The 26720-nt window shown below is 37.8% G+C and overlaps 1 protein-coding gene across 4 annotated transcripts in view; it reads right to left on the reverse strand.

The window, feature by feature from the left end:
- Window positions 1-26720, reverse strand: part of LOC106868573 (centrosomal protein of 89 kDa) — a 141549-nt gene that overhangs the window by 34614 nt on the left and 80215 nt on the right. Inside the window, exons 1-2 of one of the 4 annotated variants that reach the window (XM_089353267.1) lie at window positions 7765-8143; window positions 349-566 (exon numbers count right to left, since the gene is read on the reverse strand). In XM_089353267.1, the coding sequence (XP_089209393.1) occupies window positions 349-566; window positions 7765-8001 (455 nt within the window). In that variant the 5' untranslated portion in view covers window positions 8002-8143. Of the gene's footprint in view, window positions 1-348; window positions 567-4652; window positions 7202-7764; window positions 8144-26720 lie in introns of those variants that run through there. The other 3 variants (XM_089353271.1, XM_089353279.1, XM_089353276.1) reach the window with 3 other exon arrangements.

Below are 26720 nucleotides of genomic sequence, written 5' to 3' on the forward strand. Positions count from 1 at the left end.
CATGCATTGTCTCATAGTTTCAAGATTTCAATGATGTGATTATTTTATTTTTAGAATGACATTGCAGGGTAGGTATGAAAGGCCAGAGTTGGATGGTTTGAACATAAAATACAGGTAGAATATTTGGGCCAGATATAGCTGGTTTGAATGCTAAAGGGTTAAACTAAATCATCTCAGACATTAAGGCATTGAAAGAACAAAGAACACAAGCCCAAATTAAATGAAAATTAACGGGCTCATTTATTTATTTATTTATCCATTCATTTATTTATTTATACTTTTTTTTCACTACAACTTTAGAAATTATAAAGGTAAAGAAACGTTTAACAAGATCAATATTCTTCTTACCCAGCATCTGTCATTAATGTATAATCCATAATGCTGTCGTGCTCATTGTCAAGGTTATGGGATGGAACTGGGGATCCAAACATTCTTCCAATATTAGAAGTATTCATCAGTGCACCCATGAGAGGGGCTCCTTTATTATCATGACCACATGAGGGACTCAAAGCATTTGGTACAGCAACAAGGGCTACTTTTGGAATAACAGCAGTTGATACATGAGACTTGCAAAAAAGATTAGAAAATATATATCACAATTAGCATATCTTTTTTTATTATTATTAATTTTTTAAGCTTTTAGCATTCAGATTATCCTATCAAATTTAATGTTTATTTATTCATATTGTTTTGAATTAATCATGCATTATCTTGTAGCTTTGAGATTTTGATGATGCAATTGTTTATTTTTAGAAAATAACATTGAAAGGTAGGTGTGAGAGGTTGGATCTGGCCAGTCTGAACATAAAGCATGTAGAACATTTGGGATAGATATGGCCAGTTTAAATGCTAATGGGTTAAATGTACTTTCAAATTTTACATTTGTCTGCCTAAATATTAAGTGTGTGTGTGTGTGTGTGTGTGTGTGTGTGTGTGTGCGTGTGTGCATGTGTGTGTGTGTGTGTGCGTGTGCGTGTGTGTGTGTGTTTCATATTGCAAGACAGTGAGTGTGAGAGAATCGTGATGTCATAGGAGAGAAATGTCTCTGCATAAATGATGGCTCACTTGCATTTAATGATGCTGCAAAGAGAGAGACTTGGAAACGCCACTATGAAAGGTTGCTAAGTGAAGAGAATGAATGGGAAAAAGAGAGTCTACCAAATGTCAACCCAACAGAGGGTCCAGCTATTCAGATTGACAGTACTTTGGTAGATAAAGCAATTAAGGGTATGAAGACAGGGAAAGCCCCTGGCCCATCAGGAATCACTGCTGAGATGTTTAAAATATCTGGTGGTGTAGGCTATAGTCTAATCGCCCATATAGGCAACCAGGTGATACATGGAGTCATATCCAATGACTAGTGTAGCAGCACCATAGTCAACTGCTACAAAAGTAAAGGTGATACATTAGACAGGAATAATTACAGAGGTATTAAATTGTTGCATCAGGTAATGAAAGTCATGGAGAGGTTCATAGCCCAACTAATTAGGGACAGAGTTAGTTTAGATGAGACACAGTTTGGGTTTGTGCCATGGAGAAGCACCACTGAAACTGTATTTCTGCTAAGACAGCTGCAGGAGAAATTCCTAGCCAAAGATAAACCTCTGTACTTGCCTTTTGTTGACTTGGAAAAAGCCTTTTACAGGGTCCCCCGATCCCTTATCTGGTAATCAATGTGGAAACTAGGCATCGATGAGTGGTTGGTGAGAGTTGTACAAGCCATGTACAGGGATACTGTCAGTAAGGTGGGAGTTAGCAATGAGTATAGGGAAGAATTCCAGGTAGAAGTAGAAGTTTACCAAGGATCAGTCCTCAGACCCCTCTTATTCATCATAGTCCTCCAAGCAATAACAGAAGAATTCAAGACAGGATACCCCTAGGAGCTTCTCTATGCTGATGCTCTTGTTTTAATAGCTGAGGCACTACCAGAACTAGAGAAGTTTCAGGTATGGAAGCAAGGTCTAGAATTGAAGGGCCTCAGAGTCAATCTAGCAAAAACCAAAGTCTTAGTAAGTAGAAAGGCAGACAAATCACAAATCCCTTCAGGTAGATGACCCTAATCGATCTGTAGAAAAGGAGTAGGTAGAAACTCCATAAGATGTACCTGGTGTAAGCTATGGACACATAACAGATGCAGCAATATCAAAGGAAGGTTAACTAGGAAGATAGTTTTTGTGTATGGTGGATGCACAAGGGAAACAAACACTGTAGATGTACAGAAAACAGATTCCATCACATGCCAGGGGGAAAAATTAGAAGTAGTTGATAGCTTCCATTACCTAGGTGACCAAGTTAGTAGTTGGGGTGGATGCTCTAAGAGCATAGCTGCTAGAATAAGAATAACTTGGGCAAAGTTCAGAGTGCTCCTACCTCTGCTGGTAACAAAGAGTCTCTTGCTCAGAGTGAAAAGTACACTGTATGATGCATGTGTGCAAACAGCCATGCTACACACCACTGAGGACATGCATAGGCTTGAAAAAAATGAAGGTAGTATGATCTGCTGGATGTATAATGTCAGTGTGCATACATGAGAGAGTGTAAGCACCTTGAAAGAAAAGTTGGACATAAGAAACATCAGGTGTGGTGTGCAAGAGAGACAACTGTGCTGGTATGGTCATGTGTTGCGTATGGATGAGGACAGCTGTGTTAAGAAGTGTTACACCCTAACAGTGGAGGGAACCTGTGGAAGAGGTAGACCAAGGGAGACATGGGATGAAGTGGTGAAGCACAACCTTCAAATATTGGGCCTCACAGAGGCAATGACAAGCGACCAAGACCTTTGGAGATATGTTGTGCTTGAGAAGATCCAGCAAGCCAAGTGAGATCGTAGTCATGGTCAATGCCAGTGTCACATAACTGGCCCGTTTAAAAGTACCCTTCAATCATCGGGCAATATGCTGTACTTGAAAAGACCTGTTGAGTGAAGTGAAACCATAGTTGTGGCTGATCTCAGTGCCGCCTGACTGGCACCTGTGCCAGTGACATGTAAAAAGCACCATTTGAGCCTGATTGATGCCAGTGCTGCTTCCCTGACCCCCATGCTGGTGGCATATAGAAAGCACCCACTACACTCTTGAAGTGGTTGGCATTAGGAAGGTCATCCAGCTGTAGAAACCATGCCAGATCAGATTGGAGCCTGGTGCAGCCTCCTCAGTCAAACCATCCAACCCATGCCAGCATGGAATGCAGATGTTTAAACAATGATGATGATTATGATGTTGTTATTATTAGAGTGGCAAGCTGGCAAAATCATTACCACACCAGACAAAATGCTTAGTGACATTTCTTCCAGCTTTGCATTGTGAGTTCAAATTCTGCTGAGGACAACTTACTCTTTCTTCTCTTTGGGGTCAATAATGTACGTACAAGTTTAGTACTGGTGTTGATGTAACCAACTATCCCTTTTCCAAAAAATTTAGGCCTATGCCTACAGGAGAAAGGATTATTATTATGACTATTAACAACAGAAGAAAAGCTATGCTGACTTTTGCCTCTGATTTGTTAACAATTGTTCCCATCATATATATTATAGGCTTTTTGTTTGAACTAAAAGTGTTATCAGAAAAATCTAGGGTCAATTATGAAAGTTTCTCTATATTCATTATTGTACTGCAATATTAAAGTATAATTATTTGAAAAAGGTTTACTTTTCGAAATCTATCTACAGATTGAGGGTTGATGTTTCTTTATAACAGCAATCCATTATTAAATGAAAAAAATTCTTTGTTTTATTTAAAACATACAAGCCAACTAGGTCACTGACTTCTGTTGAATCTTTTTATCCATTACAAACATCAACAAAACCATTGCTGGGTTATAGAAAATAATAAACATTTACAGGTTAATCATATAGTTGTGATTTGGATAAGTGTCATGCTAGCAGAAAAATTTGTTCGCAGCAAAATAGTCATGCTATAAAACTTAACCCTTTAGCATTCAGATTTCTCTGTCAAATGTGATGTGTATTTATCCACATTTAAAAAAAATTAATCAAGCATTATCATGTAGCTTTAAGATTTTGAAGAATTGATTGCTTACTCTTAGAATAACAATGTAGGGTAGGTGTGGGAGGGTAAAATATTTGGGCTGAATATGGTCAGTTCAAATGCTAAAGGATTATTAAAGAAACACTTGTCTTTTTCAATTATAGATATAATCCAAGTTATAGATATAAACCAAGTAGCTTTAATGCTACTTCATAGTAGAATCCTTGACATCTTTAATATTTAGTAATGTTACACTTATAATCTTATGATAAGGCAAAATAAGTTTTATTATATGAAGAGTCTCTTCTATTATCTGTCTCTGATCTACTCTGGTATTACTTTTTTTTAAAGCAGAGTAATATGATACTTTTACAATGATGAGAGATTGAATCTGAGAGTAATCTATGACATGTATTCTTGTGTACCTCGTATAAGTTTTTGGTTTTGTCAGAATTTACATATAATTACTTTATACATGTGTGTGTTTGTTTGTTTGTGTGTGTGTGTGTGTGTGTGTGTGTGTGTGTGTGTGTGTGTGTGTGTGTGTGCGTGCATGTATAACAAATGTTGGTTGAAGAAATCTGTATTGTGTTATAATCAAAAACAACAAAAATTAAGCACAAAGAATACGTCAGATATGACATAGAAAGATACAGAGTTAAATACCTCTTCATTAGCTTTTTACTGAAGTTTTATGGTTTCAATGCATTAGCAACAGGACCACTATTTTCAACAGTTAATGAAAGAATATGTATCCTTGTTTGTATTTTTTCCATGTCCTATTCATTTGCTTAGTGTTTCTCTAGTGAAGATGCATGGCTTAGTGGTTAGGGTAAGTGACTCATGATCATCAGGTCATGAGTTTGATTCCTAGTGGCACATTGTGTCCTTAAGAAAGACACTTTATTTCACATTGCTCCAGTCCACTCAGCTGGCAAAAATGAGTTGTACCAGTAATTCAAAGGCCCAGCCTTGTCACATTCTGTGTCATACTGAATTTCCCTGAGAACTACATTAGGGTACACATGTCTGTGGAGTGCTCAGCCACATGCATGTTAATTTAGTGAGCAGGCTGTTCCGTTGATTGGATCAACTAGAACCTTTATCATCATAACAGATGGAGTCCCAGTCAATGTTTCTCTATTTAAACTGCAATGCAATGTAGATTTCTTGAACTAATATTGCTGCTTATATTTTTGTAACCATCTTCTTATCTGCTGTTTTCTTATTTCTTTTCTCTCACTATCTCTCTCTCCATTCTTCCATCCCCTTTCTTGTTTTCTCCTTTCTCTTATTCTTTTCCTCTCTTTTTCCTTCCCCTGTCTGATATTTTCCATTTGGAAAGCCTTTCTCTTTTCCCATGATCCTCGTGTATTCTGCTCCTTTTTGAACAAATATGGCAATAATTTAGAGAGAGTGGAGGTAGAGAATGAGAAAAGCAAGGAAGAGAGAGAGAGAGAGAGAACAAGTTACGAGAGACAGGATAAAGTTTATTACAAATAACAAGTTGTAATAAATACATAATAAATATGATACTTGTTAATTATGACTGGTATTGTTGTTGGTATTATGATCATCATATTTATTTAAGTTGTGTCCTCTCTCCTGCTCCTCCTTCCATGCAGAGACATACTGCTATATTTGGTACAAGAATATAATCATTGGTGATTTGGAAGATGTCATGGTTTCCTATTATCTCTCTAACATGAGAATGGAATAAGGGAATTACTGTTGTTGTTGTTCATCTCATCTCTCCTCCCTACCTGCCCAACCATCCTCAATTTTCTGCCCCCTTCTGGCCTGATACCTCATTTCCTTTTTATCTTCTCTGCTGGGGTACCCATGTATCTCCTCTACAGCAAAACAGCTGTTCCTGTCCCTCTTTCCTGTTTTGGCCTCTACAACTAGAACAATGCCACTCTCTCAATATTGTATCCCGACTTTGTGAAGGAGTCTTCTCTTGCATGTTACTTGGTGACCCTACTAGTGCTGGTACCCTGAAAACGTGTCCAGTACACTCTGTAATCTGATTGGCATTAGGAAGAGCATCCAGTTGCAGAAACCTTGCAGAAGCAGATAATGGAGGCTAACACAGCCCTCAGGTTAGGTGGATCATGTCTAATTGTACCCATGCCAGCTTGAAAGCAACGATGATGACGATTAGTTGTATTTATATGTTATTGCTAACAAAAACTTGTCTCTCCTCTCTTCCACTCTCTGAGGTATGAAAGCAGAACAGTTTGGCAAATATGTTTACTCAGTAGCAGAGTGGGGTACCTCTCTACTATCATGACAAGCATAACCAGCTGTGATTACTCGAATTACATTTACCTGCTTCCTTTTTCCCCCACCTTGACTTCAAACAAAACTTTCATACACTTCAAACAAAACCTCCAATTTACCTTAAGCTCCCCCTCCCACCTACTATCACATTCTGAGAAGTCCTGGAAATATTACGCAGGGAAGTGACTACTAAGCCTAAAATACTAACTGCACAGGGGAGAGGAGGACTCCATACCAACTAGGAGAGTAGTAAACCCGATAAAAATTTTGTACGGGGAAGATATGAACTTTGCAAACCACAACGAAGGTAACCTATCAAACGGTGCAGTAACTATGAATTAAAATTGTTGCCCTAGGTGGCACACTAGCTATTCTCAGTGCTACCTGTTATTACACACACACACACACACACACACGCACGTAAACACGCGCGCGCGCGTATACAAGTGTTACTTTAATAATTTGGAATCTGCAAAAGATAATATTCTCACAAACATAAATGTTTCGTTCGGCATGTGTCTGACCTCAAGATACAGTGTAATTATATTAGTGACAATGTCACAGAAGTGCGTCGAAAAATTAAGACACTTCAAAAACTAGAAGTCAACGAAGTTAATATAACAGTTCTTGTGTCGTCTTAAATGGTTAAAAGGACTCATCCATGATGTAATCACTTGAAATTAAAGCAGATCATTCATTTTTCTTTGCTCTATATAAACTAGTGTTTCATATAAACTATAGTCCAGAGTATAAAATAAAAAGTCTTTTCTGGTGTAGTCCCAGTGCGAAGAAATAGAATACTAAATCTTGAGAGAAGTATCGAAGTAATTTGAAGTATATAAATTATATATTACATCAATAAGTGTATTACCTATATCGAATATGAAACTGGGAGAACCATAATTCAACCGAGGAGTCAAAATATATATGTTGAGAGTTTATGTTAATTTAGTAGCAAAAGGTCCCTGTTAATAAATAAGTTTATTTAGATAGAAATTTTTGAAATAATCTTGCTTTATATTTTTTTTTTTTTTTTTTTTTTGTTACTTCGAATTATATTCTTAAAATCCTCTTCATATTATTGTTTGAGCTAGGAATCCTGAAAAACAACATTTACTCCAATAGAATACGATCTCGATAATATAAACCCTCCCTATACACCACATATATATGTATAATATACACACACTTTTGTACCTAAAAACTAGAGATATATTTTATTCTCTCATCTTCTTTTCATCATACTCGAGTATAATGTTAAACCTACAATATTTCCCTTTCTGGTTTTGCATCACATTTCACGCATTAAATCCGATAAACTATTGTTAGATGAAGTAAACACTGGCGTTGCCATGGATACCAAGTACATAGTCAGAAAACGGAGTGAAATTCATTACTCGTAAAAAAATAATAATTTTGACATTTCTGTGAATTACAGAAACTTCTGATTTTTACAGTAAATAAAATCTTAATTGAAATAAATAATAATACCAACCATGGGGTATTTGCGATTTGTTTTAGAATGCTTGGTATGAAACATTTTCGCTAAATATAAATTAAAAGCTTTGCAGGACGAGAGTTGGCTGAGAATTAAATTTAGTTTTGTTTGTCTGGGGAGAGTCAAGGGAAATAACCCCCGAGCCACGTTTGTTTTGAAAACAACAGGTGAGACAGAAACCTTGATGCAGTCTATCAAAATGCTAGAAATAACAGGCAAACCTATCTCAGACATAAGAGATTGGATAGTTTAGTCTTAGATACACTATATCTGAAACAAATCCAAGGTAGTTACTGCTTGGAACGCCTGTTCGATCAGGATTCATTTGAGATCGAAGGCGGAGTTTCGGACCAAGACGCCCACATAAGTTGGATTTTCTTCGTTTTGACGGGGATTTTTCCAATTTTCTTCTTCTCGCGATCTTCCAAGTGATGGTGGGGAAGCTTTTTATTTAAAAAATGCTTGAAAATTTTTGGAGCTTTTTTCATTCCCCTCCCTTCTGCACTGCCAACCGAAACTCCGCCAGATCAAAAAACAAAAATAAACGTGAGCGCGCCTGTTTCAATCGTTCGTTCTGCGATGGATCCCCGACACATGTAGTACTTTCTGTTATAGGCACAAGGAATGAAAATTTAGGGGACCCTAGTCCGCCTTATCTAAAAGAAGGTACTACAAGATGACAGAATTCTCTGCTAGTGACACTTATGTTGTTATTGTTTCATCCCAGATCAATGCTGATTGAACAAGACCTAAGAACAAAGGCGTTCCAGTCGTGATCGTCTTATTTATGTAAGATTACATTAGCCATTTTTTTATTAACGTTAATGCGTGCGTTGAGAGAAATTTGGCTGTTATAATTAGTAAATCAAAAGACAACATCGAAGCTCACTCGATGACTCGCATCATTCCCTAAATTACAACAGAGGTAGAACTAATGTTGAAGAGTGATGACACAATAGTCTGCAATGTGAAGTTCAGTTTAGCTGCTTGAAAAAGTTATCACCGAAAGGCTAAAGTGCTATGCGGGAAATTTACCCCTCTGTTCATTTAATGTCATGCGAACATGTTGTTGGCACTCCGTCGCTTACGACGTCGAGGGTTCCAGTTGATCCGATCAACGGAACAGCCCACTCGTGAAATTAACGTGCAAGTGGCTGAGCACTCCACAGACACGTGTACCCTTAACGCAGTTCTTGGGGATATTCAGCGTGACACAGAGTGACAAGGCCGACCCTTTGAATTACAGGTACAACAGAAACAGGAAGTAAGAGTGAGAGAAAGTTGTGGTGACAGAGTACAGCAGGGTTCGCCACAATCCCCTGCCGAGCCTCGTGGAACTTTAGGTGTTTTTCGCTCAATAAACACTCACAACGCCCGGTCTGGGAATCGAAACCGCGAGTCCGCTGCCCTAACCACTGGGCCATTGCGCCTCCACTGCGAACATGAAAAATCATACAATGAACAAAACAGGGTGGGGGGGGGGAAGGAAGAGGAGTTCATTAATGGAGAAAAAAGTGCAGACTAATTTGAAAATACATGCTGTGAGTGACAGTCGTCTGTGTGTGTGTGTGTTATTTTTGACTGCATTTGATGGATAGACCCTCTGAGATTGGTGAGCTCGAAGCCATTAATATTTTGTTTAAACTGTTGCATGTCAACATCTGCTCTGGAAAAATATAAACAAAGAGAAGATTTCATTGGACCAATGTTCTGGGGAGAAAGGACTGGACATTGTGGTTAGCGAGAAAGGAGAAAGTGGAGGCAACAAGTGTAATGAGAGGCAGGAGAAAGGAATGCATATGGAGTGCCTTAGTCAGAAGGAGGTATGAGATCAGCCAGCTCTGTTGAACAGAGGTCATTCATTAGGCGAACACATAGAGAGAATACTCCAAACTTCTGAGTCAGAAGCTGAAGAATGTCTGTTAGTGAGTTAATGCCAGTGGCCCTTTGAATGCAGTACAGGATGTTATGGTAGTGTGTGTGTGTGTGTTTTCTCTTTCCCTCTCACACACACATTCCTTACTGATTGACACTTTATTCATACGAAAGCATTTTTGTAGTTTCCCAATTGATTTCATTTTAGCCACCAATACCCCTTTAATGAACTTTCTATCCAAACTTATGTACAGACTGCATATATCAAGTCTTAAATTCAAGAAAAGCATGCTTACTATAAAAATTCGATGCCCAAGGCTAAATGCAAATTAAATGTTTTATTTTGTTAATAATTCCAGCTAGTCTTAAAATAGAAAGCTCTATGAGTCTAATCAATAGCAATAGTAAGAGCAATTTCATTATGTAACCACTTGTTTAACGCGTTTAGGTTCTGTGTTCTTTTGTAAATAAAATGTCTCAGCTATTCACCTAGAGCAGCTATTTTGTAACTTACTATATTTAAAGTCTGAGAAAGTATCATTATAATAAGAAAAAAAAGATTGAGAGACTTGGTTATTGAGCAATGTAAGACACAGTTTGAGATTATTTATTTAGAATTACTGTTATTTTTTTTTTCAGGTTTGTTTAGTTAGAGTGGCACAAAGTAGGCAAGTAATCTAGATCTATGTAAATAGAACATTTATATGCATATAATTATTCAAACTTAAGTGGTCAAGCAACTTTCTTTGCAGCTCCAAACACGTAGTCAATGCCAGTTGATTTTTTTTTTTTGTTTTTGTCACCCTTTTTTTGTCACCCTAACCCTAACCCTAACCCTAACCCTAACCCTTTTCAAGCCACTTTTGGTTGTATGATACAAACTTATTGTTTTAAAATGATCTAAATTTAAATCTTTCATAAACTTTCATGCTATATTCCAAACGCTTGATTAATAATGGTTTCAAATTTTGGCACAAGGCCAGCAATTGTTTTGGGTGTGTGGCGGGGGGGTCAATTTCATTGATCGCAGTATTCATTGACCCCAAAAGGATGAAAGGCAAAGTTGAACTCAGTGAAATTCGAACTCAGAATGTAAAAATGGGCAAAATTCCAATGTGCTAATAATTCTGCCAGCTCACCACCTGAAACACCTGATTAATAATGACAGTTATTTTACTAGATACTACATTATTTTTGAAATTAATTGGTAAAAGGCAGTGTATTTCAACAGAAATATAACAAGTGTTAAGGAAAATATTTAAAAGTTTGGATCATGAGTATCATTATAAGCAATGAATTAACCCCTTTGGATAAGAACAGCTGTTTAAAGAAGTGCCAATCTCTAATTGTGAAGGGAACCTGTGAAAGAGGTGACCCAGGAAGATGTAGGATGAAGTTGTGAGAAAGGATCTTCAGATTCTGGGCTTCACTGAGGAAATGACAAGGGACTGGGAGTTGTGGGGATTTGCTGTACTTGAGAAGAAACATCAAGCTAAGTAAGATCGCAGCCATCCATACATACAGGCAATACAGGCATGTCCTTTGCAGGTGCCGGTGTCACATAAAATGCACTCATGCTGGTGCCATGCAGAATGCACTCGTGCTATTGCTACATAAATATGCCCATGCCAGTGGAATGCAAAAAAGCACCCAGCACACTCTATAAAGTAGTTGACATTAGGAAGGACATCCAGCTGTAGAAACCATGCTATAACAGTCAACTGGAGTCTGGACAGCTCTTTTTGGCCAGTTCCTCTCAAACTGTCCAACTCATGCTAGCATGGAAAACAGATGTTAAATTACGACAACAATGACCCACCTGAGACTGTCCCTGGTCTTTTGATACAAACTTGTTGTTTTAAAATGATCCAAACTAAAGCCTTCCATCAAAACTTCCTGCTAATTTTAGCTTTAAGCACCAGTTTAATAATGACAAAGTTATTTTACCAAATTCTTCATTATTTTCAAACTTAATCGAAACAAAGGCAGCATATTTCAATAGAAATATGGTAACAAAAGGGATATCGAAATTCTTTTTAACAAAGTACAAAACTAATGTTCTCAGCATAAAACATGCAGCCAATTGAAAAAATTGTATTATATTTATTCATCATTTTTATTTTGACTACTATGTTTAAGATTGTAACATAAGATATATATTTATTTCTGATATAGAGAGGAAATTCTAAGTATTTTAACATTGTAGAAGGTTACCAGCAAGTCAATGCTTGGATGTGTCTGATTCCTGGCCAAGCCATTTCATATCACTTTTTTACTGTACCACCAGTTTCCAGTTGAAAGCAATAGCCTATAGGAGATTGGGTCCTTTTAGACTCCTATGTACCTGACAAACTACCTTTTATTCTCGTCATCAAAATTACAATATCAGATAGAAATGATAGTGTTGCTTAATTCTTAGCAGTAGACATTAGAAATCTTCTCTCTCCCACCTCTTCTTCTTTCTGTCACTACCCTATTAACTTAGGAAAGTTAACAAACATCCTCATTAAATATCTCCCAACCAAAAAGCATTGAAACAAAAACTTATAACATGACAAGGTCTATTATATCATATCAAAGAGAAGTATTCTAATTTTGAGAAATAGCCAGTAGTCAGATACAATCAAGAAAAAAAAATGCTCAGTAAAAAATAGCTTGTAAAGATTCCCATGTTTACAAATGATAACAATGACTGAATATATTAAGTTTTGGAAAAACTTTGGGAAAACTATTGAAACTTGTTGCTTATGGTCATTATCATTAAAATTGCCCAGAACTGAAAGCACAGAAAATTTCAGGTAGCATTGTTTAAAAAAGTCAGACCATGAATTAGTAAAGAAACTGAAGATTAGAAAAGAATTACGCATTCTGTGTCATAATATTAGTATTGGTTATTCTTATATAACTCTGTGTGTGTGTGTCCTTGATAAACACTAGAAGAAAGTAGCAAATAAAGAAAAATATTGAAGTGAAGTAGAGTAAGTCAATGAGAAGAAAAGAACAGTATTGCCACTAAACACAAACACATCTGAAAGAGTCATCAGACTGATGGACAAAAATTCAACCATCAATACATTTCAGACACAAATTCACAGATGTGCACTTTCTTCTCTCCGACTCTTCCAGTGATTTCTATGATGATAGACTGCTTTAAACAAGCCAAAATATATGCTCTCCTTTTATTCAGAGTTACATGCTACCAACTAGAGGAAGCCCTAGATAAGAGCTGAGAATCAGGTAAGTATCTTAGATAGATGATATCTCTTGATACAGTGGTAGTAAACCTTGACCAGAGACAATATTCTTCCCTGGAATTTATAAATTCAATATATTGAGTCATCCCATAAATAATGCGACTTTTTATACTGCTTTTATTTTTCAAAATTAAGATAAACAAAGTTCTTTTTTAATCTAAAATATACTTTCCATTTTCTACAATGCTCTCCCATCTATCTAGTAGACTTGCAAGGCCCCTCTTCCAAAATTCACTTGTCTGTGATGAAAAATACTCCTCAAGTACTGTCCTGACTTCATCTACAGAATTCATATTTTTTCCATCCAAATGATTTTGCAGATTGCAGAATAAATGATAATCAGATGGGGTGATGTCCAGCAAATATGGTGGGTGGGGCATCGTTTGCCATTCAAACTGCTCCAGCCTTTGGAATGTCCTCCTCACTGTATGTAGCCGAGCATTATCCTAATGGAAGAACGCCTTTTGTCTTGAAACTCAAGCTGCTTGCAGTAGAACTACTTTATCATTTGGTTTGGGTTTAAAAGTTCAAAGTGGACTAAATTTTTCTTATCCCACCAAACAGATAACAACATCATACATGGGTGAAGACCTGCTTTAGCCTGGGGTGCTGGTGTTTCTCTTTTCCCTGCCCACTGTCTTCAGTGCTTGACGTTTTTATAGAGAACTCATTTCTCATCACCAGTCACTATTTGGTCCAAAAAATGTTCATTTGTGAAACGTGACTGCAAACAAAAGTACACATTCACTCTCTGCATGGGATTAGACTCAGAAAGTTTGAACCAATTTTCTGATGGCATACAGATGGCGATGAATGATTGAATGACCAAATTCAAGTGTCTCTGCTAGTTCCTCAACAGTTATGATAGAATTTTGTTCCCCCAGAGTTTGCAGGACATCCTCATAAAGCTCTACAGATCTTCCAGGACGAGGCTCATCTTCTAGGCTGTAGTTTCAGTGCTTTTGTTATACACCAGAGATTGACATAAATGCATTCACAGACATTTTCCAGTTTCTGACCCACATGTGTGGTTTTTCTCTCTTGGCTTTTTTCAACCACTACTTAGAAATAATCTCTGCTCCTTGGAACTGATTGATCTTGTGCCATTTCAATTCAGGCACCTCTAACTTACTTGTCTGTCATTTTTTTCATCAATCCCCAGCTCCTGCACTAACAACTATACTAAGTCCTGCCTCCTCATAACACTGGTCCTATGGAATTCCCTTCAAGCTCATATCTTTCATGCAACTTGCAACAATTTATATGAAATGTTGACTGTGTGAATTTTATCTCAGAGTGCCTGCAAAGGCTCCAAGCACTACCTTTTCATTCAGACCTATCGAGTAAAAATGAAAAAAATAAAACAAAGATTCTCATATTGGCTGCAAATTTGGTTTATCAGCTTTATCGTCTGACCAACATGAAAATACACTAAATTCTAAATGCAAGGAAAGTTCCTTTAGTGTCTTGTTCCTCCCACAAGTTTTAAAATTAAACTAAGAAACTCAACTACACTGTACATAACATCAAATTAAATATTGAGTGCAAATAAGGGAGTAAAGTAATAAAAATATAGATATAATTCTAAAATATCACAGTTGATAGCCAGTACAAAACTTGACTGAAATGCAGCAGTACAAAATTTAGAAGGAATATTTTTTAACATACTGTATTTTAATGTGTATAAGGAACCTACTAATTTTGGGGGTTTTAAATTTGGAAGAAAGGTTTTGTAAAGGATTAGGTAAGTTTTGATAAGAGCACCTGCACTTACTGGGTAATGTGTTTCATTTTTGTGTGGGAAAAAAAGAGAGAGAGAGAGATGAGAGACTATGGATATAGTAAGAAAGAAAAGGCTCTCTAATAAAGAGAGGGGAGACATAAATGAAATTAAAAATGTATAAAATCATACTAATGAGATGCTTTTCATCTCTCTCTCTCTCTCTCTCACACACACACACACACACACAAACAAACAAACAAATGCATAGTACTGTGGAAGAGAAAACAAGTGTTTGTTTTTTCTTAAACGCACAAGATATAGTATGTAAATTAAGGATGTTTTTAAAAGATACAATATTTTCTCATTAGAATATATGTAATGAGTCTACTCATGCCCACTTGTCTTGATGGCCACTGTTTTGGCCACTTTTTGAATCAGTTTTGTTGGGAGGAACATCAAAGGTAAGTGGAACTTCGTCTATATTTGCTATGTTACAAAGTTGGTATTGTGTAAATTAACGATATAAGAATGAAACTGAAGGATCTTTTCTTCATAAGAATCAGACATCTTCTGAGCAAGCTTGGTTCTTTGACTCACACCATTCCTCTTTATGAAACGGAAGCACCAGATGGGCATGCCTTTAAAATCAGTTGTTTCTTGTCCTTCCTCTTTGCTCTTTTTTTATCTCCTTAGCAATTCTTCTTCTTTGATTGATGAGTATCTTTGTTGAAACAAATGCACCAGTTTGCCTTTGGCTTTTGACCCAATGTTTGAGTTTTTCCTCCAGATTTGGCCACCTTGTCTTTTTGCCTTGTGCTGCTCTCTTCATCCTTGGCATCTGTAAAAGTTCATCTTTGTGCTTTCTCCACAGTCCAATCATGGCAGCCATAGGAGGAAGCCCAAACTGTCTTGTTGGAGCTTTATTTCCATGCTCCTCTGCAAACTTAATCACTTCCAAGTTGAAATTTGCAGGATATGAAATGCATTTTTTATTCTCGGACATTTTTACGTTAATAGTAAACAAAAATCTATAAAAAAAAGTAATGCAGGATCATTTAAATAACAGTAGACAATACCTAAGGTTGTGTCTCAGTTGAATTTCCATATTTGGAAATCCAAGAGTGAGCTGCATTGCCATATATGGCTATTGAGCATGCTTGCTGTTTCTGATATGTTGTATGACCTCTGTATGAGGCGTAAGCTTTTAAAAAACTGTAAATGTTTGCACTTCGCTCGCAATTTGGATCTCTTCAGATCCCTCAGTTCTAAATACAATATAGAACTCTCACGTTAATACAAAAATACGGATCTAACAGTCTTAGTGAGTACAAGTAAGTACTGTTTGGCAGACGATTGTCGTTCGTAATGGCCGCTATATGCGTGTGCCGTTGCTTGAACGGATAGCAACTCATCCATTAAGACGTTGCAACCCGTTGGGTGTTGGCCTGAGGTATGCGCTGTTGTAAGTCATGGAGATTTGAGATTCGAGGAATTAAATAATTCATTAATATCTATAATATAACCCATGTATAAGAAACTCCCGTATTTTTTAACCTAATTTTTTATTAAAAAGAAAAGAAAAGTGGCTATCCTTATACACGTTAAAATCCGTAAATGAAAATATAACATCTATAAGTAAATTTGAAATGCCATGTGCCAAGGGACACTAATAAGAAAAAAAGGTCCGTACTCAATCAGCATGATTGTCTCCCTTACATTAAAGCTTAAAGATAAATTCAATTGTTCGCTAATGACACGATAATCTTATTAATTTAAATATTAAAATTAAAAAATAATAATTTGTGTCATACTGCAAGTATTCTATTTACTGATTTTAAATTGTTTCAATGAAAAAATTGTGTCTATGTGTAAGAACGAAAAAAAAAAAAAACGAGAGTGAGTCAGTAATGCAATCTTTATTTGCATTACTTTTTTATTTACTTTCCTGTATATGAGAGTAAGTAAAAAAAAGTAATGCAAATAGAAATTGCATTACTTTCTGATTCACCCTTATATAATGAACATACTATATAACGTGCGTGCATGGGCGTACTGTTGAAAAAGACCTCATGATAACAAATACTAACATTACAACAGACTTCTCTATTCTAAGAGAGAAACTAGAGATTGTACAGCTATTTAAATATCTGGTGGTAGTCATTAATGATAAAGGGGTGAGACTAGAAGTCTTTGCAAGAACTGCAGAGGCAATAACTTCCCAAATCAAACCAAAGCTATTATGGAGAGATAAAAACATCACCAACAAGAGTAACATTATACTCCTGCATTCACTGGTACTCTCTCTTTTACTTGTTTCAGTCTTTTGACTGTGGCCATGCTGGAGTACCGCCTTTAGTCGAGCAAATCGACCCCAAGACTTATTCTTTGGAAGCCTAGTATTTATTCTATCGGTCACTTTTGCCGAACCGCTTAAGTTACGGGGACGTAAACACACCAGCATCGGTTGTCAAGTGATGTTTGGGGACAAACACAGACACACAAACACATACACACATACATATATATATATATATATATATATACATGTATACAATGGGCTTCTTTCAGTTTCCGTCTACCAAATCCACTCACAAGGCTTTGGTCGGCCTGAGGCTATAGTAGAAGACACTTGCCCAAGGTGCCACGCAGTGGGACTGAACCCGGAACCATAGCCACTCCTGCGCCTACTCTTCACTTTCTTGTATACATGGATGTTTGTAGAGTTCAGAGAAAGGTAGAGGTACAAGTAAGGAAATGCTTCCACAACAACTTAGACATTTCATATTTAGAACACATCACAAATGAGCAAATTCATATAACAGTACAGCAGCACAGTGATACACACAGAGATGAAGAAAAGAAAGCTGAAATGCCAGGGCCTTTTGAGATGGAACAAAATTCAAGAACCTTCAAAAACCATTCTTCAAGGAAATGTGGTAGGAGAAAGAAGGAAGCAGAGGAAAATCTTACTGGACAACATCATGGAATGGCAAATAATTAGCAGAGACCCACAAGTTGGGCACATAGCTATAACAGATAGAGAAAACTTGTGTACAGTATATGTCACAATGGACTCCCTGCAACTCTATCAGAAGTATTGAACCCTACAGTATGTGTGTGTTTTGTCACTCACATACACTGACATTATGTATCCAGCAAGTTGTGCTCACTTCATTTCAAACATAGTAATCAAAAGAGAACCCATGCAGTGTAGAAGCTACCTGATGAAGCAGAAGCACGGAAATCGAATAGCAATTTACTCATACACAACTTTGAATACATACACTTGTGCATGAACCCATAAATGCATGCATACATACATAGATGCATATATTCGTGTGTGTTTGTGTGTGTGTGTACATGCATGCATGCATACATACATACATACATACATACATACATACATACATAATGAAAAAAAATAAATTCAAGGACTAAAAAAATCATTAATATCAAATTTACTTAATACACATCTGAGAAAAATAAAGTTACTTTAAAAAAAAAAAGGTATCATAATAATGTTGTAAAATGTTATTTTAAACTAATGCATAACTCATTGTTTTATATCCAGAATAAATAATATTTTGCTTCATTGAAATACAGGCATATATTCAAGAAAGAATTAAGTAAAAGAAGATAAAATATTATTGAAATATAAACATTTAATTTATCAAAATACATAGCTTTTAACTGTTTCCATATACCAGATTATATACAACAAAGCACAAAGAGAGAATTTTGACAGTCAATGCTTGTGTGTAGTAGAGGAGGAGATAGTGGGGTGGTTGGCCCTGGGTGGCACTTTTACGGGGGAAGCATTTTGGGGTTTGCTGTATAGGCCTATTTGAGTGGAGGAGTCAAGGGCTGTATCAAGTAGCACATACACTGGTTACATTACTATCTGTATATGCAATATTTTTAGTGAATTTAGCATTTTCCTGGTTAAGAGACCTACATGAGATAGTAGATTAACTTTGATTAATGAAAATCTTTATTGTTTGATGGCTCCCCAACTCTACTCAGAACAACACACAACTGACCATGTCCAAACACATTAGTAGGGTGAGAAATTGAGTTAAAAGCAGTGATAGCAGTGCATTGGTGTGTTTATGTCTCAGTAACTTATCAGTTCAGCAAAAGAGACCAAATAAATAAGTACCAGGTTTTAAAAAAATAGGTACTGAGGTCAATTCATTTGATTAAAAAATGTTTAAAGTAGTGCCCCAGCATGGCTGCAGAGCAATTACTAAAACAAGTAAAATATAAAAGACACACACACACACACACACACACAAGCATGCACGCGCGTGCACATACACACACACGTATGCCATAAAAATGGCGAAATATCAGTATTCATCACGCCTTCACTCCTGGATGTGACTGGAAGCAATTTGTCTCACCTGTCTATGACACTTTCAGATGTTTTGACACTCACTGGTATGAGAGTCATTTTCAGAGCGCTGTACTGCAGTGAACAGACAAAACAGATACATTGAGCATGTACAGTTAATAATGGAAAAGTGGATGATAAAAGAATGATGATGATGATGATGATAATGATGAAGATGACAATTGCTACAGGTGTGGCTGTGTGGCAAGAAGTTTGCTTCCTAACCACATGGTTCCACGTTCAGTTCTACTATAGCCTTGAGCTGACCAAAACCTTGTGAGTGGATTTGGTAGACAGAAACTGTGATAAGCCCATTTTATATATATATATATATATATATATATATATATAATGACTGACTGGCTCATGTGCGGGTGACACATGAAATCTTTCGAGCGGGATCGTTGCCAGTGCCCCTGGACTGGCTCTTGTGCGGGTGACACATGAAATGTTTCGAGCGGGATCGTTTGCCAGTGCCCCCGGACTTGCTCATGTGCGGGCGACACATGAAATCTTTCGAGCGGGATCGTTGCCAGTGCCCCTGGACTGGCTCATGTGCGGGCGACACATGATATCTTTTGAGCGGGATCGTTTGCCAGTGCCCCCGGACTGGATCATGTGCGGGTGACACATGATATCTTTCGAGCGGGATCGTTTGCCAGTGGCCCCGGACTGGCTCGTGTGCGGGCGACACATGGGGTCTTTCGAGCGGGATCGTTGTCAGTGCCCCTGGACTGGCTCTTGTGCGGGTGACACATGAGGCTTTTTCGAGCGGGATCGTTTGCCAGTGCCCCCCCCCCCAGACTGGCTCATGTGCGAGCGACACATGAAATCTTTCGAGCGGGATCGTTGCCAGTGCCCCTGGACTGGCTCATGTGCGGGCGACACATGATGTCTTTCGTGCGAGATCGTTGCCAGTGCCCATGGACTGGCTCTTGTGCGAGTGACACATGAGGTTTTTCGAGCGAGATCGTTGCCGGTGCCCCTGGACTGGCTCTTGTGCAGGTGGCACATAAAAGACACCATTTCGAGTGTGGCCGTTTTCGTGCGGGTGACACGTAAAAGCACCCACTACACTCTCTGAGTGGTTGGCGTTAGGAAGGGCATCCAGCTGTAGAAACTCTGCCAAATTAGATTGGAGCCTGGTGTTGCCATCCGGTTTCACCAGTCCTCAGTCAAATCGTCCAACCCATGCTAGCATGGAAGGCGGACGTTAAACGATGATGATGATGATAATACATGTGATATATAAGCATATGCATGTATACATGCATATATGTACATACCTACATCTACATGTATATAGAGATGCATATCCGGGTACAGGACGTTACAAAAATGAACGGGGACATAAAAACAAAACGGACTTTGTTTACAGACAACAGAATGAACACATAGGAAGACAAACAAGCCACTTATGGAATTATTCCTTCATCATGGATGTAATAATAAGGGGAGACTCATTGTTTTCGCTGGTATGCCTTTAATTTAATTAGAAAACAAAGAAGGAAGCAAAGATGAAGGTAGCATTTACGATCATTTCAATTTACTAGTTTTAGTAAATCTCTTCAGAATGCAAAAATATATATATATATAGTGTGTGTGTGTGTGTGAGTATGTGTTTGTCCTCCATGAATGCTTAACTAGTGTTGGTGTGTTTATGTGTTTACAACACTAAAGCTGCTTCTAATTTATAGTTTAATTTAATCTTACATATGCATCATTGTGCCATACCAGAAATGGTTCCTACACTATTTGTGTAGAGTCATAGACTGGCAATTCAGATTGTCCCCAGTTCGATTCAAGTACATGATGTTGATAAGCCACAAAAATGCAAAATATCGGTATCCATCACTCCTGGAGGGAATAGAGGTGAATTGTCTTACCTCTCTGTGACTTTCACAGTGCTATGATGTAGACATTCCCAGAGCGCTGTACCACTGCTAACTGGTGAAGAAGCAGAACACATACATTGAGTATGTGTGGTCGATAATTTATATATGTAACAGATCATTTTCCTCTGTTTAATCAAGATTCAAAACTAAATCCACATATTTGTTGCTTGTCAGACAAATGTCTGGTCCTTTGCGTTTTATCTCTACGCTGGGAGATTATTGAGAAACACGGGACCTCCAAAGATCTTTGGTGGTCATGGAAAGGTCAATCCATTGTTTTAGATTTTACCTACTTCCTGACCTTATATAACTGATCGAAAGTTTCAGTTCTATCTCTTTGGTTTTAGGCCTACTAACTGAGAGCATATCTCTTCGTTTCAGCTGTCTAACCGAGAGCACAGCATTGGCCAAATGAAAAAGGACAATGCAACTCTTACACTTTTTTCCTCTCTGTCAGCAGACCATAACTTGGTCCAACACACAAAGAGCACACGAGCAACATGTTGTATCATTGTCACTTATACACAATTACTACTATGTCTGTCTTATTCTCTCTTTACTCTTTACTCTTTTACTTGTTTCAGTCAATTGACTGCGGCCATGCTGGAGCACCGCCTTCAGTCGAGCAAATTGACCCCAGGACTTATTCTTTGTAAGCCTAGTACTTATTCTATCGGTCTCTTTTGCCGAACCGCTAAGTTACAGGGACGTAAACACACCAGCATCAGTTGTCAAGTGATGCTAGGAGGACAAACACAGACACACAAACATATACACACACATACATATATATATACATATATACGATGGGCCTCTTTCAGTTTCCGTCTACCAAATCTACTCACAAGTCTTTGGTCAGCCCAAGGCTATAGTAGAAGACACTTGCCCAAGGTTCCACACAGTGGGACTGAACTCAGAACCATGTGGTTGGTAAGCAAGCTACTTACCACACAGCCACTCCTGCACCTATTAACCATAGCCAATGAATAAATCTGTGAATATTATTCTTCTCTCTTCAATGTTGTTATTATGTTGTCTCATCCTATTTTCGACTATCTACATATAGTGCCCCAATGTGGGACAAGAAACACTATTTCTACATCAAGTAACTTTTCATCTCTCCACTACAATTGACAATTCTGACTTGAGGACTCCACATCTGTACATTACATTTGGTGACCCCACACACTTGTCCATTATATTTGGTGACCCTGAGCGGAATCACACATTTGTATGTGACATATATATATAATTAGAAACAGTGAGTCCAATGAAATGCAATCTGTTTCATCCAAAACCACTCGAGGGATTAATTAGTAACAAGGTTGAATTTCTTTATATGTTGAGAGATGGGAAGAAATGTGAACAAATGAAGATAGAGAAAGATGGACATATGAACATACTGACCCTGCAGTGGCAAAGAGTCAGTGTGGTGATGGAGATGGTGGTGGTGGTGGTAGTGGTGGTGCATTGAGATAGTGTCTGTGAGTAGTAAGGGTAGTGATGTGATGATGTGTTTACGATGATAAATTATTAGTGGTAGTGGTAGTGGTAGTGGGGAAATAGATATGGTCATGATGATGATGATGATGATAATGATGATGATGATGATGATGATGATGATGATGATGATGATGACAGTCGTGATGACAATGGTTACAAAAGTACTGATGAAAGTGGTGATGGGGAACAGTGAAACTGATTGTATGCTTCCTCTGGCCAGGAAAAGGAGGAAAATACAACGTTATTAAAACAAAGACACATTCACAAGTAGACAAACAAATGGTTTGATCAGAGTATAATGACTGACATGATAGATTAAATAAGCTTTGTGTTTTTGATTTTATTTTTTAATAACTTCATATCTTTAATCTTTTATTTGTTTCAATCATTAGATTACAGCCATGCTGGGGCACCACCACGAAGGGTTTATTTGAGCAAATTGACCCCAGATCTCTTTATTTTTTTTTTGAAGTCTTGTACATATTCTGTTTGACTCTTTTTGCCAAACTGCTGTGTCATGGGGACATGAACAAACCAACACGGGCTGTCAAGCAGTAATAGAGGACAAACAAAGGCACACACACACACACATGCACGCATGCGTGTGCACACACATGCACGCATGCGTGTGCACACACACACACTCACACACACATGCACACAAGAAAATGAGATGACAAAGGAATAATCTTATGTACTTCATTAGCTTACAGTTGTTTCTGCTATAAGCTGCAGTGGACTCATAGTTGAGTGCTTGAGTAACATCTTATAACTTCATCAGAGCTTTGAATATGAAGTGCAATGTGTGTGTGTGTGTGTGTGTGTGTGTGTGTGTGTGACATGATTTTTCCAGTTTCCATTTCTCAAATCCCCTCACAAGGCTTTTGTCAGTCTGGGACTGTAGTAGAATATACTTGTTCAATGTACCACATGTTGGAAAGCAAGCTTCTTACCACACAGCCATACCTGTGTCTAAGTTTAGTTCTGATGGATTGATAAATTGATTGTTTAGTGAGATAGAGGAATGGACAAACTAAAACAGCTAGACAAGCATGATGGACAGAGAAATGGATAAGTACTTTGATAGATAGCTGAATAGTTAGTTAGGTATAAAGGTAAATTGATTGACAAGTGAGGAATAGATATATTGACTGATAGATAGACAGATGGACAAACAGATATGATGTATTGGTAAATGGTTGGACAGACAGATAGAAAGTTGGATTGTTACCTAGATAGTTGGCTAAGTAGATAGACATGTATGCTAGTAGACAAAGAAATGTGTCTTTTTTTTTTTGCATGTCCACTTTTCCATGCTTGCATGAATCAGGTGGAATTTGTTGATGTACATTTTCTATGTCTGGATACTGTTTCTGTTGCCAACTCTCACCAGTTACCAAGCATGGTAATATTTTCCACATGTCTATCATGGAAAACTGGGATCGATCAACACTCTTATGTGACAGTGATGTTTATCTACAACTATCACACCATGTTATGACAAAAAGTACATGCAAACACACACCCACACACACACACATACATATACATCACCAAACTTAAATTTCATAGTGAAACTGAAATTCTACACTTCTCTGACCAAGCAGTACCACCCTCAGTGTTCATTACTTACAACATTAAATTTTGAAGATTGCCATCCAGAATCAAAGAACTGGAGGTCTTTGAAGCGGACCTACTCGATATCATTCTCTCTAAACTGAAATTCTGTAAGGCCAGCTGACTGCAGAGTCACTTTTATTGTCAAGTGCAATAGTAATAATCTGATCAGTTATATAAAAAGATATACTACTTGACTACTTCACACCACAGGTCAATGTGGTCAAAAAGCAAAGCACAGACAGCAGCACCAGCAACAACAACAAGAACAATAGCAATAACAACAACACCAACAGTAGCAGCAGCAGCGATGAGCAAGGTGTATTCAGAAATGACGCAAGCATGACCTCTCTCACTGTCCAACAACACAAGCACCACCACTGCCTTCACAAACAATAAAACAACAGCAGCCATTCTTTTTTCGAAGCAGAAAGGGAACAGTCTCACACAAGCATGTTGGAAAATGGAAAAAGTCAAGTTGACACAAAAAATGGTGAGTGACGCTAAGAAAAGTGAGGTATAAGAGGAATTAGATGCAATGTGCAAGAGAGAAGAATGTGCTGTTTTGGTCATGTGACGAGAATGGATGAGGGTAGTTGCATAAAAGATGAGGCAATCACTTAAAGTGGATTGAACTTGTAGAAGAGTGAGGCCCAGGAAAACTTGGGACAAAATACTGAAGGCCAATCTCAAAATGGCACAGAAAGGAGATGAGTGTTAGGAGATGACAAAGGACTGAGATATCTGACATTTGTTGTGTTCAAAAAGACCTGTCTGCCACAGCAGAATTGATATCCTAAAATCACCTTGGTAATGCTTGTCTGTGAGGGGCTCTGTCCCACCCCTTCTCTATCTTCTCTGCCCCATCATCAACCTTTTCTCCCTCCACATTTCATCTCCTAACACTCATCTCCACTCCATCACCTGAGAGCAGAATAGGCATACACTACTCCACTCCGGACTTTTCAGTTACTTCTCTTCCCTTACCTGAAACCACTTCCATTCCCGATTGTCCCCCACTGCCTACTGTTTCCACTAATCATCTCCTTTCTGTGCCTACTCTCCCCTATGTTCTTCTCCATCCTGCTATCACCCTCAATGCCCTTGGATACCTACTGCACCCCCTCCCCACGAGCCTCTCCTATATTTTACTCCATCATTTGCCATAGTCACCTCTATCCTGTCCATTCCCCCAGTCCAAGCCTCTGTATTACCTCATTTATTCTCGCAACCCTCAATGTCATCCGAAGACATGTCCTGACATCTTCACCATCATCTCTCTCACTATTGCTCTCTTTATCTTATTCTCTCACTCTCTTTTCTTTTCCAACTGGGGGGTATCCATGCATCTACTCTACAACAAGACACCTATCTTTGTCCCTCTATAACGTTAATCTCTCAACAGATACAAAGTCATTCCCTATCACTCAGGGTCAGCTCTAGGGTTGCTGGCACCCTGGGCAAGCTGAACTTTGGCGTGTACAAGCTGATAGTCATGGAAATTTCCTTGTCTTTGTCATGCCCTCCCCTAGCACATGGGGCCCTGGGCGTTTGCCCAAGTTTCCGGTATCCTGAGCCAGCTCTGCTATCACTACTACTCCCTACGCCAAATTGAGGGGTTTTTGTCTTGCAAGGTACTTGGTGACCCTGTTGGTGCTGGTGCCACATATAGACACATATATACATAAATATACAAATATTTACATATACATACATACACATATGATTGACTTGTCTTGCTTCCTTGGAGGATACTGTCAAAGTCTGTGTTTTATAGAATTAATGCAGGTTTGGCATGAAATGTCTATGTTGTGCATAGAAGATTCAAAGTTATGGAAGGTTAGGGAATCATGTTATGAAAAGTCATATTATCTACATAAAAGTGGGCATTGGAGACTGAGGTGCATATAGGTGATTGTTGTATAAAAGGAAGAGAATGAGGAACAGAACTGAATCCTAGGAAACACCAGAACTGACTGAGAATGAGGCAGAGAGAGCTCAGTCAATACTTGCCACAATGTTGCAATCTGATAAGAAGCTACTGATCCAAGTCATGAGAAAAGAGCAGAATTTGTACACAGGAAGTTTCTATAGGAGATCTGCATGCCAGACATCAGCAAAACAAAAACTTTGCTGATGTCTCGAACAACAAACTTATTTTCACTGGGGAACAATAGTCTACTATGAGATATGTAAAACAATGAAAACAGCACTACATAAGTGTTATGTCAAAGCTTACAGATGAATAAACATCAACTTTTTGGACAGAGATCTGTTATTTGAGAGTTTTTTTTTGTTTTTGAAAATTATTTTTAATGTTATGTTGCTTTCATTTTGTACCAGAGAGCAGAGGTAAAAAAGACATTGTTCTTGTGAACATATTCAACAAGATCACCTTTATATATATGAATATGTATGTATCTTATCTATTATCTTGTTACAGTCATTTGACTGTGGCCATGCTGGGGCAACACCTTGAAGAATTTTAGTCAAACAAATCGACCCTAGGAGTTACTTTTTTAAAGCCTAATACTTATTTTATTGGTCTCTTTTGCCAAACCACTAAGTTATGGAGGGTAGTCATAAACACACCAACACCAGTTGTCAAGTGGTGGTGGGGGACAAACACAAAGACACATACATATATATATATATATATATATATATATATATATATATATATATATATATAT

Source organism: Octopus bimaculoides, chromosome 1, assembly GCF_046866305.1.
Source record: "Octopus bimaculoides isolate indiv1 chromosome 1, ASM4686630v1, whole genome shotgun sequence".
Classification (NCBI taxonomy): Eukaryota; Metazoa; Mollusca; class Cephalopoda; order Octopoda; family Octopodidae; genus Octopus; species Octopus bimaculoides.